At 47.1% G+C, this 14,281-nt stretch overlaps 1 protein-coding gene across 1 annotated transcript in view; it reads left to right on the top strand.

The window, feature by feature from the left end:
* Nucleotides 1–14,281, top strand: part of Nuak1 (NUAK family kinase 1) — a 65,818-nt gene that overhangs the window by 24,985 nt on the left and 26,552 nt on the right. The window contains exon 2 of the mRNA XM_041665265.1: nt 6,167–6,287. Within this exon, the coding sequence (XP_041521199.1) occupies nt 6,167–6,287 (121 nt within the window). The remainder of the gene's footprint in view (nt 1–6,166; nt 6,288–14,281) is intronic.

Here is a 14,281-nt window from a genome sequence, read left to right as displayed (position 1 = left end):
TGTGAGAGGTCCCAGATCCTGGCTGTGCCCCAAGGCTGCTGCTCCCCTGCTGTGGACCCTGGACCCTGCTTACTAGGCTGCCTCTGGTTCGGTGTCCTGCAGCTCTTTTGGTGGCACGTGGAACAGAATGTGGCAGGCGTGAGATCACACCTTGTAAATGGCAGAGGGGTTGCCAACGGGTGTTGCTGGGGTTAGATGTGCCCGTGTTCTCCATATTTATGATTGGCTTCTTCCTGGGAGGCTCGCTCCTCCAGGCTTCTTCCTTCAGAAACCTCATTCCAAGGAGACCCATCTTATCGGCCTTTGGAGACTTAGGGATTCTTTGACACTGTTATTTGCCATGTCAACATTCTGTTTTTTGTTTTTCTGCTGCTGTTGTTGTTTTTAGTTTCCTTTTGTTTGTTTTTGTTTCTATGGTTTGAGAGAGGATTTCACTGCATGGCCCTGACTCGCCTGGAGCTAATTAACTCACTACCTAGATCAAGCTGGCCCTGAACTCACAGAGATTCTCCTGCCTCTGCAGTGCTGGGATTAACAACATGCACCACCATACCCGGTCCTTATCCGTGTTTATCCTACCTGTATACACAACCTCAGGAGTCAACAGTTTCCAGGCTTAGTGTCTGCCTATAAAATGACGTTGTAGTTAAGGACCAAATGAAATCAGGTCTATGGACGTCAGCTCTTGCTCTCAGTAGGAACACCTTCAGAAGTTTGGCTTGGTAGCAAAGGCCGGTATCCTAGCCACCCAGGAGGCTGAGGCAGGCACAGACCTATTTCTAGGCCAGTCTGGGAGATCCTATATCTAAATGAATAAATAAATAAAAAATAGGGTGGGGCATGCAGCTCAAGTAGAGTGCTTACCTAGTATGCACAAGACCTTGGGTTCAATCTGCAATACTGCAAAAAAAAAAATTACTGTCAGGTATTACAAACGTTTCTCTCTCAGGACCAGAGACAAACAGGCAGAGCTGGCTCCTGAACATGTGGTCCCTTGAATAGCATGACTGCCTCACTGAGCAGTTTGCTGCAAACCCAGCATCCCCAGGTCCCACCAGATTTAGAATTTATGTTTTAACAAGATGCCCAGGCATGTCTTGTTGGAGAGGTGCTGTTTTAGGATAGTCTCTGCAGGCCAGCACTGAGCAGTGTATAAGTAACTATTCGTACAACAGGACTGAGGACCAAAGAGACCTGCCTCTACCTTGGTTAGATCTTAGAGTCTCCCTCACGCCCCCGAGCAATTTCTACTGTATGCTGGGCCTCTGTGGAAATGTATTTAAATTTCAACCTGTGTTTGCTGTAAGGATGGAGGAGGATGGGGGCGTGTGGGGAGCAGCCTACGGGCAGCCTGCCTTACGACTTGCAGTGGCTAAACTCCCTGAGTATGACTCAGGACTTGCAACATTGTATCCTTCAGTCAGGCCTGGTCTATAAACACTGCCGTTCAGTGAACAGATGTCCAGGCTCTTTAACCCCATTGACAGGTGAGAAAGCAGAGTCATGAAGTCTGGGATTGCCCAAAGCCGCCCAGCCAGGAGAAAGCCTGTGCAAACTGGTCTCTGCCTTTCTTTCTCCTGCCCTGGCCTTGCTTGTCACCAGGTTTTTGGTTGGCGTGGAGAAGCCACCTTGAAAGAGGAGGCCCCACAGGCTGCATGCAGGGCAGGTGGTTTATAGTGACTAGTCAGTGAAAGAAAATCTGCCAATCCCGAAGAGAAGACCGAGCCTGTTACATTTAACAAGAGAGGGGAATTGTCTGGGCTGAGTGCCTCTGACAGCAAGCAGTCAGCACAGGGCAGAATTCATAGCTCCATGGCCAAGCCTGCCGCTACTGCATACGGTTTCCACATTAAACTATAGGTGGCCTTATTTAAAAGTAGACTGTTTTATATGTCTCATAGTGCTGTCTAGACTGGGGGACATTTATGACCGTGGCTGCGGTAAGGCAGACACACACACCTGAGCCTCTTGCCCCGAGCTCTCCCTCTGCCTTGTGCTGGGAAGAAGTGGAGCTGGGATGGGAGGAGATGTGTGATTTAAGACATCTGGCTATGAGTCCTAAGCCCTCTGCTTCTTTCCATGATCTTTTGTAGGTGTGTGGGTTGAAAAACAGGGGAGAGGGGCATTTCCATATAACGCTACACACGGAGGCATAGTTCTTAAACGGCTTGACCACAAGAGTGGTGACATCCTTTTTCCTGTGCTTTTTTTTTCTCTCTCTCACTGTTTGTATCTCCACTGCCCCTTGCCTTGAGGACATGGTGGATGGATATGTTCTCTTGCATGTGTATCCTAGTCAGGTGCAGGTGCTCAAAAAGCCACGAATCATGAAGGCCGAGGTCATGAGCACTGACATAGCATTTCCTTGTTTAGCTGCTTGGCATTTGCAAGAAGGAAGTTGGGGTGACTCTGGGGTTGCTTTATGGGTTCAAGTTGTTTTCTTTCCTGTCTGAATCTAAGGGTGCAGGTATCAAAATGTCCTCACAATGGCTTCACTTATCTTGAGTTTACCATTTGAAGGTGACATTATATTACATAACCAGGATGGTGCTGTCCAGTCCTGCCTTGACTTTGGGGGAAGCCAACGCCATCTCCACAAAGAAGACCTCCATTTGCTGTGTCTTGAGAAACCAGGAGGAATTCAAGTTTGCTTTGAGGACGAAAGGAAGGGTCTACCTATGGGACACTGAGTAAAAGTGACCAACATTTCCTGAGCAGTAACCGGCCCAAGCATATCACAAGCATCTCACATGCAGAGTTTGTGGGCCCAGGAAACAGATTCTGTTAGTTCCTCATATATGGAGAGAAAACTGGGGTATGGGGAGGTTCTACAACCTGTTCCAGTTCACACAGCTAGAGGATGGCTTCAGCGAGGCCACCAAGCCACGCTTCTAACATTTATCCCTGTAATATCTGAAGCGTTTGCTCAGTTTATTCGTCACCTTCTTGAGACAGATACCCACGAAGGGGTTGTGATTATGGGTCTCTCTCCCTTTTGCTTGTTTGGGTCCTATACAGAGAGGCCTACTGTGCAGAAAACAAGAAAAGAAAGAGGACTCAGTTGTTAAGAAAAAGACAGAGTGGGATGGGTATAGATGAGCGATGTGGCCGTGCCAGTTGGAGGGGGATGGCACAAAGCAGAAGCCAGCAGGAGAGGGATGCCAAGATGCACAGCATACACAGCTGTACATGTATGTGTTAGATGCTCACTGAACACTGACTCATAGGATCGCTGGGACTGTTTTCTTGGTTTGCCGTTAACTGGCTGGCTGACTGTGGAAGGGGCCATCTCCACATGGGACCCAGCGTCTGCCACGGCTGCTTTCATTGGCTTCTAGCTTTTGTTTCCCCTGACTTCCCACCACCCCATTCGACATTTTCAGTGGAAGGGGCTCTGCAGTCGCAAAGAAGCTTCGGCTTCGGGGACAGTCACCCTGGTTTTTAGCAGTGTGGAGCCCTTTGAGTTTCTGCAGCTCTGAGTAGGGCTTGATTAGAATATGGACCCTTTTCCTCCATGCCCAGCTGGAAGCCTTGCCTTGGCAGAGGCACCGTGAGACCCCTGGCCTGTCGTTGGACCCTTGCAGGGAGTAGACAGAGGGCTCATTTTCCTATGCATTAGAATGTCCTTACTTCTCTGACCCTGGAACATGAAGGAATGTATTGCAGTTGTGATTTGACAATAGAGCTTCCTTGAGGCCAAGCTCAGCTTGCTGCACAGCCAGAGGGGTGGTTTCTGTCCTTGGCCCATCTTTAGTCTTGGAAGGAATGTGGAAGTTGGTCCAGCAGCCACCCACATTCTCCAGGGCCTGTGTGTGTTCACTGTCTGTTTCATCCAGGCGTCAGCTCCCAGGATACAGGCCTCACTCAGCCAGAGAAAGCTTCCCTGTGATGGTTTTCCATCTGACGTAAGCAGAGGAGACTTTTCTTGCTGCACACTGAATGGGGCATCAAGAGGAGCTGTGCAACTCTGAGCTGGCACTGTGGTTACAAGGGGCCTTGAAGTTCGAAGGCGCATTCATCTCTGTGCTGTTTTATTTAACCAGACCCACGGTCTACCCAGGATCTAAGGGGAGTGGTGCCTCCATTGGATCCCCAGCTGTGCGTCTCCTGGGTTACACCTGTACCATTCTTGATTGCCCACAGAGACAGGATGTCAGAGAGACCAGAGATCATCTTTCATGTGCAAGTATAGGCAGCATCATTTAGCGTGTGTGCCCCCTTTAAAGTTTTGCTTGTTCATTTACTTAGTGTGTGTTGTGTTTGTGTGTGTGTGAGTGTGCATGTGTGTATGGGCACCTGTGTGCTGTGTGCTTGTGCACGTGTGTGCATGTGTGTGTGTACGTGTGTGCCTGCACACATCATGTGCATCACAATCATGTGATGGTCAGAGACAACTTTACTTCTCCGGAGACACTTTTCACCATCCCCTGTGTTCTCTAAGGCGACTGTCTTGCTTCTCCTGATGCACCGTGTGCTCCAGGCAAGGCGACTGTGGCCTTTCCGGCAGGTGATTCTCATTGCGTTCACTCCCCTGTCACCGGAGGAGTACTGGGCTGACAGACAGGAGCCGCGGTATTTGACTTGTGCCTCCCTCCCTTCCTCTCAAAACTTGGGTTACAGGACTTGAATTCCTGTCCCCAGGCTTTGCTGCAAAGCACTTTTAACTGCTGGTGCTCCTCACGGGCCCCGATTTCACCACCGCTTTTTAGGCTGGGGTCTAAACTCTCCTTTGCTTTTTCTTTCTCTCTGATGTCTGCCTGGGCTGGAATGTCTGTTCAGGTCTAGCATGTGCCAAATACGGGGGTTGAGGACTGGAGCCATGGCTGTAGCCCTTGTCCACGGCTGTAGACCTTGTCCACGGCTATAGACCATATCCACAGCCGTAGCCCTTGTCCATGGCCATGGCCCTTATCCACGGCTGTGGCCCTTATCCTTGGCCATAGACCTTATCCACGGCTGTAGCTCTTATCCATGGCTGTGAAGGTGGAGTGCTGTCAAAGTGCAGAGCCTAGAGAGGGGTTGGGTACAAGGAGAACTATCAGGGGTTGCTGTGCCATCTCAACCAGCTTTCCAGGAGGCTAGCAGAGAACAAACCCATTAGCAATGACTCCCAGTCCTTGATGAGGCTCAGGTTGAAGTGTTTTCATTAAGGAATGTTTCTATTTATAGTTGGTGGGAGCTGGGCTGGGCAGGAGTTGCTGTGGTGGGCTGGGGACTCCCCTGTGATAGTCAAGCTGCGGCTAGTTGTAGCTGCTTCTCGTGTGGGCTCATTCTTTTGCACATAACACCATGCCTTGTTACCCAGTGGGATGGGCTAGCTGCCTTTTGTATGGAAGGATGTGTGCCTATGAGGAAAGGAGGCCAGGGAAGGGCACATTTGGGAACTAAGCAGGCTTATGGTGTGGCAGTGGCTTGGTTGGTAGGGTCCCTGTTTCTGACCTTTGTCAACTTGTTGGTGAGCAGACAGATCCATTGGCAAAAGCATTTCTCCTTGTTAGACTCCTGTTACCGTCTGAAGTCTTTTCATATGTTTGAGCTCTGTGTGCTGGCCGTGGACATTTCCTACAAATTTGGATTCACAGACACTGGCAGGGAACTTCTGGAATCGACAGGGGCTGAACAGAGAGAAGCTGCCATGCCCTTTGCTTTGTCCTGGTTCTTTTTAATCGACCCTGTCCTTGGAAGGGAGGAGGATGCTGGATCAGTCTAAGCAGATGTATGGGCACAGCCTAGGTTGCAGTCTTTGGAACAAGGGGTTGGAGGTTGAACTGGCTTTATGGGATTGACCACACGGTGAATTTTGTTTGTTTTGAAGTCCTCACTACAGCTTCACAGTGAACTGAATGCTTAGAATTTCACCTTCCATAATTATGTTTGGCCTGCAAAGTCCCTCACCTTTGGCCCTCTTTACCCCCAAAGGATCAAGAGTCCTGTAATAAATGAGCCATGCCCGGTTAAACAGCCACTGCTTGATGAAGAAGACCCAAACCCCAGGCTGTTATAAAGGAAAGGCATGGCGGGGGTCGCTCCGGAGCTCTGTGGTGTGGTTGTCGATTTGGCCAAAAACTAACATCTGTGTTTATTTTCCACCCAGCCCTCCCCGTAGCAATGGCTGGCTTGCGTCTGTTTAGCCCTCTGAGTAACATTTCATTTCCTGACTTTATAGGTTGCTATAAAATCCATCCGTAAGGACAAAATTAAGGATGAACTAGACATGGTTCACATCAGACGAGAAATTGAGATCATGTCATCTCTCAGCCATCCTCATATCATCGGTATTTATGAAGGTCAGTAATTCTTTCCCCTACTTCTGTACCACTAACCATTTCGCATACCGCGGGGGCCTTGCCAAGACTTTGAGGTAATTGCCCTTCTGGGCAGGAGCCAAATAGTTTGGCTTCATGATATAAAAATAGCCAAGCACTATCTCTTCCTTGCTTACCTTGAATGCAACCAGATACGTGCTGGGCAGCTCATCTGTGCCGGGCAGCTCATCTGAGGCACGCACCATCTCTGGCTACTGCCTTCTTTCCTCTTCCCGGTTCCTTCGCTTTGGTTGTTGCTAAGTAACCTGTCTTAGTGAAAGCCAGTATGCTTAAAAAAAAAAAAAAAAAGGCTGCTTGCTTGGTGAACAGTAACGGTGGGTCTGTTGTCAACGTCATTGTCATTCCGCAAACCGATGGCCACGTCTGGATGAAGAGGTCCTGCAGGTCCTCCCCTGTGGGTTGGAAATGAGTGCAGAGGGTCGAAGAGGCATTGAGAAAGGCCTCGGAGGCTGTGCCAGTGGAGCCCAGCTTGCCGCTGGCGTTCATAAAAGCGCAGGTCAGGGAAAAGCTTGTAAAAGACTGAGCTTCGGTTTAGCTCTGGTCCTTTACAGGAGGAAATAGAATGTCTAAACCTCACGACCAGCAGCTCCTCTTCATAGTCTGTAAAGACATTCCACACTCGGTGACTGAAACACAGGCATCACAGCCAGGGGGCAGTTCCTCTCCTCACTCACAGTTGGACCAATAATTCCTTACCTATTTCTCTCTCTATATGCAGTTTTCTGTTTATTAGATTATACTGCTCAGGTTGTTCTCGCTGGCTTATATCATTTTATATCACTGTGTCCCATAAAGACATTTTACAAGGCTTTGTAATATTTCATTTAGGGGCATGCCATAATTTATTGAGTCGAATTTCTTTTGCCAAACATAATTGTTACTCCAGATTTTCTGGCTGTTATAAACAGAGCTTTATTGATTTCCATTCTGATAATTTTCTTATGGGAAATTACTTTTAAAATTATTCAGTCCAGTGTTTTTCTAATACATACACACATACATAAATACATACACACATACATACACACACATACATACACACACATACACACATACATACACACATACATACACACACATACATACACACATACATACACACAAACATACACACATACACACATACATACACACATACATACATACACATACATACATGCACACATACATACACACATACATACACATACATACATACATGCATACACACATACATAAATACATACATACACACATACATACATACACACATATGTAAATAAAGTTCATTTTATTTAAAATACATTTTAAATATATTTAATGTATATATGAATATATATAAGCATGTAGTTATGTATATTGATATTTTGAGACAGGATCTCACTATGTAGCCTTAGTTTGTCTGAAGCTCATAGAAATCCTCCTGCCTCTGCCCCTTGAAGGCTGGGATTAAAAGTATGTACTGTTGGGCTGGAGAGATGGCTCAGAGGTTAAGAACATTGCCTGCTCTACCAAAGGTCCTGAGTTCAATTCCCAGCAACCACATGGTGGCTCACAACCATCTGTAATGGGGTCTGGTGCCCTCTTCTGGCCTGCAGGCATAGACACAGACAGAATATTGTATACATAATAAATAAATAAATATTTTTTAAAAAAGTATGTACTGTCGTCACCCTGGTCTTCCCAGATTATTTTTAAATATGTGGTTAAGTCAGAAAAAAAATGAACTTTTTAAGAAAGTGAACTTCCTTTTCATTTTGGATCCACAAAAATGTATCAGGTAAGGAGAGCAAGATGGCATCCCTAGTTTTTTGGCTGTCCCTCATCTGTCTCCATCTTTTCTCCCCATTACTTCTCTGCTAGAAGTTAGCATTGGGAATACATTTCTGCTTTTTCTCAATCTCAGGGTTTGTTTGTTTGTGTGTGTGTTTTCTTTTTTAAGTATTTATGCAATTAAGTAAGCAGCATATAGTGGGGACCACAGAAGCTGCAGTGTTTGAAAACTCCATGCAAATATGGGGCATCTTGGCTGAGCCTTAAAGGTTTTTTGGAGGGAAAAGTTAGAAAAAAAAAAGGAAAACCACTTTCAAAAATAAATCTAAATTTGTCTGGTGAAGGAGGGGTTTATGGATGTTGGAAGTGGGTAGATACACGAATGTGGGCCAGGGTGAATTTATTTACTTTTTGAGGGGTTTGCTCTGCGTGGGTCCGTTACCATGGAAACCCAAGCGCTGCCCTGTGTGGTATGGACTAGGACAAGCCTGTGATACGTGAACATGGCTGTTTCTGAGTTGCGTGGCCTGACAGTGTGATCAGAGTATGCACCCAGCATGGGCTTCTCAGGGTTCCTATTTAGGAGGGCCACCCGCAGTAACTGACATCCGGCCCTGGAGAAACTGCCTTCAGGTCAGCATCAGGGAAGCTGGGAACCAGACAGGACCAGTGGGGGACAGGAAACCATTGTCCTCCCCAAGGGAAAGTCCAAGACGAATATTCTGCTGCCAAGGTTGCACAGGTCATGGTCTATCCCTCCTGGAAGATTCTGGAAGAATCTGCATTATAACTTTAAAGACCCATGGGAAGTAAAGTCCTTTCGGTGACTAGGACTGATAACTAGCATGGCTTCAGGAGGGAGCTCGGCCCCCAGCTGTACCCCACACCTGTCGGCTCACAGGGCAAGTGTTTTCTAAGCTGTGTATCCTCAGGCCCACGAGTGGTGGCTTCACCAAATGCATGCTGCTGTTTACTAGATCTGAAACTTGATTCCTTCCAAGCATGTCTTTCCAGAAGCAGACTCTGGGGTGGACTGTCCTGTTGACCCTCTGATGAAAATGATTTCTCCTCAAATTTGTCAACTCTGTGTGGAGAAAAACCATCGCTGGCTTTTACTGCTAAGTGGATAAGAGAAGAGGCGTGGCCTTTCTAATGGAGGATGCCCGGGTAACCTAATCAGGAGCGAAGAGAAATCACAGGCAGCATCTCAGGGTGGACCCCGCTTCCTACTCAAAGGAATTCCATTCTTTCAGCAGGGAGGCAATTGACAATATGGAAAAACAGCAGAAAAAAAGGAAGTATAGGAGCTTCCAACTTGGTTTCCTACAATGGAAAAGATAAAAACAGATTTTGTCTGTGGTTCTGATTTCAGGGCTGAGTTCAGACATCAAAGGCAGGTTGTCTCACCCCCACTTCCCCTTTGAAAGCCCAGGAAACCCCATCCATAAGCCCTCTGGAGAGTAGCATCTTTATTAAACAGCACAAGGCTTGAGAATTCCAGTGTCCCAGCTGGCAGGAGTACATACGTATGACATTTGAAAGCAAAAAGGGAGAGGGGTCCTGGGGGAGATGCGGTCTGGGCCGTCACTTTGGTGCCCTCTGGGGTTCTGGATATCGCTTTTCCTGGCAATATCTGATTGCGTCTCTTTATCGGCTCTTTGTGTAGGGATGTGCTGGGGGTGGGTGATCCTTGCATTTCTTTTATCTTAGGTAAAGGGATTTCTGGTTTCCTGTAACACAGAGGAAGATTTATTTTGGTATTCGTTACCTATGATCAATCTCCTTAGTAAGCATGTTTACAACATTATCTTTAAACTTAAAAAAGGAAGCAATGAAGCAGATGTGCACCTCTCTCGATCAGCACATCAGTCTCCTGCGCTGCCTTGTGAGCCTACACCTTGAGAAGGTGTAGGAGCTTGTGTTCTCAAGTGAGCTCTGGGTTCCTACCACAAAGCACTTGGATGGAGTTGCTGTCCGTGAAAGGTTCCTCCCATCTTTCTAGAAAGCAAATTAACATAGGTTTTCATATTATTTATCACCTCCCTCTCCATTGTTGCCAGGAGATTATGGTAGACACTTAAAGCAGCTAGCTGCTCACACCCATAGTCGAGAGAAGAGAGGGAATGGAAGGTTGAACAACTGCTTGTGCTCAGCTCTCTTGCTTCCCTTATACAGTCCAGGACCCAAAGCAAAAAGAATGGCGCTGCCCATGGTGGGCAATCTGCCTGCCCATTAAAGTAATGAAGACAAGCTCCCACCCTCAGACAGCCTGATCTCCAGAATCCTTGTTAACATTCTCTTCCCAGGTTTTTCTACCTAGTTGATGGCAAAACTGTTTTTCCATCCGCACCGCCCCACGTGTGTGTGTGTGTGTGTGTGTGTGTGTGTGTGTACACGCGCACACGCGCATGCGCGTGCATGTGCGTGTATGCTGTGCATGAGTACATGCCCATTAGTATGTGCAGGTGGATGCTAATTATTGATAGAGTTTCTTTCTTGATTACTTGGTTTGAGTCGTGAGCACCAGAGTGCGGTAAGTACTCTGCCAAGTAGGCCATCTCCCAGCCCCAAATATGCTTCATAAAAGCTGTCTGTGCTACGTAGCATTATGGTAAACCCTTCCAGAACGGGATATTTCTTTAGACCAGCCTGGTCTACAGAGTAAGTTTCAGGACAGTCAGGGCTATATAGAGAAACCCTATCTCAAAAAAACAGAAAAAAAAAAAAGGAAAGAAAGGAAGGAAGGAAGAAAGGAGGAAAAAAAGAAAGAAGAATCTGTGTCCCATAAATCCAGTTGCTAATGGTGGAAGCACCTCGTATTTTGTGGGCTCTAGTGTGACAGTCCAGGGGTCTTGAGAGGCAAGACGGGTAAGCAGGTCCTGATTTAGGAATGGGTCTTGATTTGAGCCCTCACAGAGGCAGAGATGGTGGAGTTGATCCTGCACCATTCATTTGTGTAGTTACTCTTTGCTCATCAGAAATGTGTTGAGCTCTTATGTTCCAAGTACTGTGCTGGTCGGACAAGTGTGGGAGCAATGGGTGTTAGGGCTGTGTAAACCCTAGGAGGCCCAGGCTCTTTGTCTGTACAGTGGGATAATGTCTTGATACTCTGTACAGCTGTAGGATTACATGTAAAATGAATAGAACCGCTAGGTATATGTTAATAAATGCTAAGGAGTATTGTCTTTTTATTTTATCACATGTGTAGCATGTATGCATGTGTGTATGCATTTGCATTTGTGTAGGAGTATTGCATGAGTGTGCTAGTATTTGCACGTGTATGTGCAAGTGTATATGTGTGTGTGAGGGGCCCAAGATTGATATTGGTCTTCCTTGATGTTCTCCACCTTGTATATTGAGGTGGGGTCTCTCGCTTGAACTCACCCCTCCTGATACAGCTTGTTTCTTTAGCCATCTTGCTCTGGGAGATCCTATTTCTGTCTCTTGTGTGCTGGGATTCCAGAAGGGACACAGCCCATTTGATTGTGACACGGTTCTGGGAATTCATGCTCTAGTCCTCGTGCTTATGTGGCAAGCACTTTACCCAGCGAGCTGTCTCTATCCTGATTATTATGTATATGACATCTGAAGATAAGTGAGGTGCCAGATGCTTATTGGTGTGGGTGTTGGGTACCAACACAGTACCCAACATTAACCATATTAATCAGGCCCCTTGTTGGCATATTAGGTACACATGGACACTCCCTCCTGTAGCATTTGTGACAATAATGTCTGCGCCTCAGCCCCAAGGCTTCTGATTGAGTCGGTCAGGCTGAGAAATGTGGAGTGATTCTTGCGACCAAGAGGACGATAACCTCTTGAAACCTGTGTTGTTCTAACCATCTGTGGTCAATGAGTCAGAGAGCGCATTCTGGCCACAGTCACCAAAGAGCAGTGGTTGACACCTTTAGCCTTGGGTTGACTTATAAGCCATTTGGATGCTGTCCTCCTCAGGGGTCCCATGAAACCCTTTGTTGAACTTGGCAAAGCAGCGTGCTAGGCTTATGTTTACTCTTTCGAACTCATGGCAAATTGCTGGGTCTTTATTTAATCCACCCTTCACTGCCAGCCTCCCAAGTTCCCAGTGAAAGCCTTGCAGACTGGACCCAAGTGCACGGCCCTCCTCTGTCCCTGAGTCCCCGAGGGCTCTTCTTGTTGCTAGCTATAGGGGTGAGCGCCTCGGCTGCATGGCAGCACAACCACATTTTAAATGAGCTTCCTGTTAAATTAGCTCTTTGACCTTCAAGTGTATTATTTTCATTTGATTACACCCAAGTCATTTTTCTAGAGGCCGGAGATTAGAAATAAAACAAACAAAAAACTAACGTTTCTCCCTGCCTGTCTTGCCTCGCCCTCCTGAGTTTCCTGGAATTCATTTTTTTTTCTAGTGTTTCAAATAATGCCACTTGTACTTGAAGCTAAGTTTTTAAAGACTAAATAAAACCATATTGTGTTTAATATAGGGCCTTTTGAGATGACCTGGGGTTGCTTAATCATTTGCTTAGACCATCCACAGCGTGCATTTAGGAAGGAAGGCTCATGGGACCCCGAAGAGTGGCCTTTTATGTGGCTACTGAAGGAAGGTTGGGTGACCTATGACTTCTGTCCGGGTTGGTTTGTTTGGGGACTCATATGCTTCTCCCCACCACTCCGTCAGTTCTGACACACCTCATGCAGTAACCTGTTCTCTGTGGTAGCGACCTCACTGGATGCTGATGGCTGTCCACTGAGCAGCACCAGGAATGGAAACAGAGACCCTGGTTAGGATGCTCTGCTTGGCAATAGAGACATGGTTCATGGTTCAGTATTTCCCAGCCAAGGACCTGCATCAGGTAGCTCGTAGTCTGTCACTCCAACACCAGGGTATCTGTTACCCTCTTCTTACCCACACTCACAAACTCCTATCTGTACCTAGACATGCATATATCTTATAATAGAAATCTTACAGAGAGAGACAGAGGGGAGAACGAGAGAACTGGACTTAATTTTGCAGGGGTTCATAGCAGTTTGATGTCTGCACAAGTGAGTTTACTGCCTTCATCGCTGTCCTCTCACCCCCCCCCCGTCTCTCTCTCTCTCTCTCTCTCTCTCTCTCTCTCTCTCTCTCTCTCTCACACACACACACACACACACACACAACACCACCACCAGGAGGCTGGGTCTAGTCCAGGCTGGCACCCTTGAGACCCCTCTTCTTTATCCTAGCCTTGTTCTTTGATCTCCTAGAATTTGTTGTTGGGCCCTCTCACAGCATTTGTAACCCTGGCATAGGGACAAAATTCTTAGTGAGCCTTCAGCGTCTCCTCTTCCCCAGACTGTACCCATACCTTGCTTTTTTTCCAGTTGTTTGACCTTTTGAGACCAGGTCTCTATAACCCCGACGAGCCTCCCTCCCCAGGGTCCTGGGAGTCAGGAATATACCCGTACCCCTCCACACGCATTACATTTTCATCTCCTTTCTTCTGGGTCCCCCAAAGTCTACCTCTGGCAGCGGGTGGCCAGCCTGGGTATGGCTTCTCTCCAGCATTCCAGCCAGCAGTCAGAATGAGCGCTGGTGTATTGTAAGACACGTGTGAACCAGAAAGCCTTCCATTGTCCAAACTGGGAAGTGCCCGCCTGTGATTCAGCTCTGACCACCCCCTTGACAATGGGAGCTATTAGTGCAGCTGAATTTTCTCACCCTCGCGGCGGGGGCTCCCAGACATCCCAGGACTGTTTCGTGAAACCGTGAGCCCTTGAGGTGTTTGCAGTTTGGTTTTTGGGCATGCGCTTTTGAAGAATTAATCTTGTAATGATGACTAATTAGGCGGGAACCAGCTCTTTCAAGAAGATATTCTTGTGTTTCTGAAATTTAAAAAAAAAGTAGGCTAGGGGTTTCCGTGAGAATCTTCCTTGTCTTTAATCAAAGTGAGTCCCGTGGGAGTGGAGAGTACTTTTGTCAGTTTGAGGACATCAATAAAAACAGTGTCGCTGTCTGGTGTGAGGGGTACCCTGGGCAGATAGAATCCAAACCAACCATGGAGAGAACGCTGGCCATTCCATCCTAACTAAGCCCTGTTCCTTTTCCTTAAAACCGGCAAACCAGTCTTCCTTCCTGGAGAGTCCACATGAATCAAGCTCTCCTCCATCTCCACAGGAAGACAATTTTCATTTTCCAGAACCATCTGCCACCACCCAGAGGATCCTGTAAACTGATCCCCACT

The sequence above is a fragment of the Microtus oregoni genome, unplaced genomic scaffold (genome assembly GCF_018167655.1).
Source record: "Microtus oregoni isolate MIOR12 unplaced genomic scaffold, Mior012 000001F_ref0000356, whole genome shotgun sequence".
NCBI lineage: Eukaryota > Metazoa > Chordata > Mammalia > Rodentia > Cricetidae > Microtus > Microtus oregoni.
Note: the sequence above shows the minus strand (reverse complement) of the source record. Positions and strands in the feature narration are given on the sequence as shown.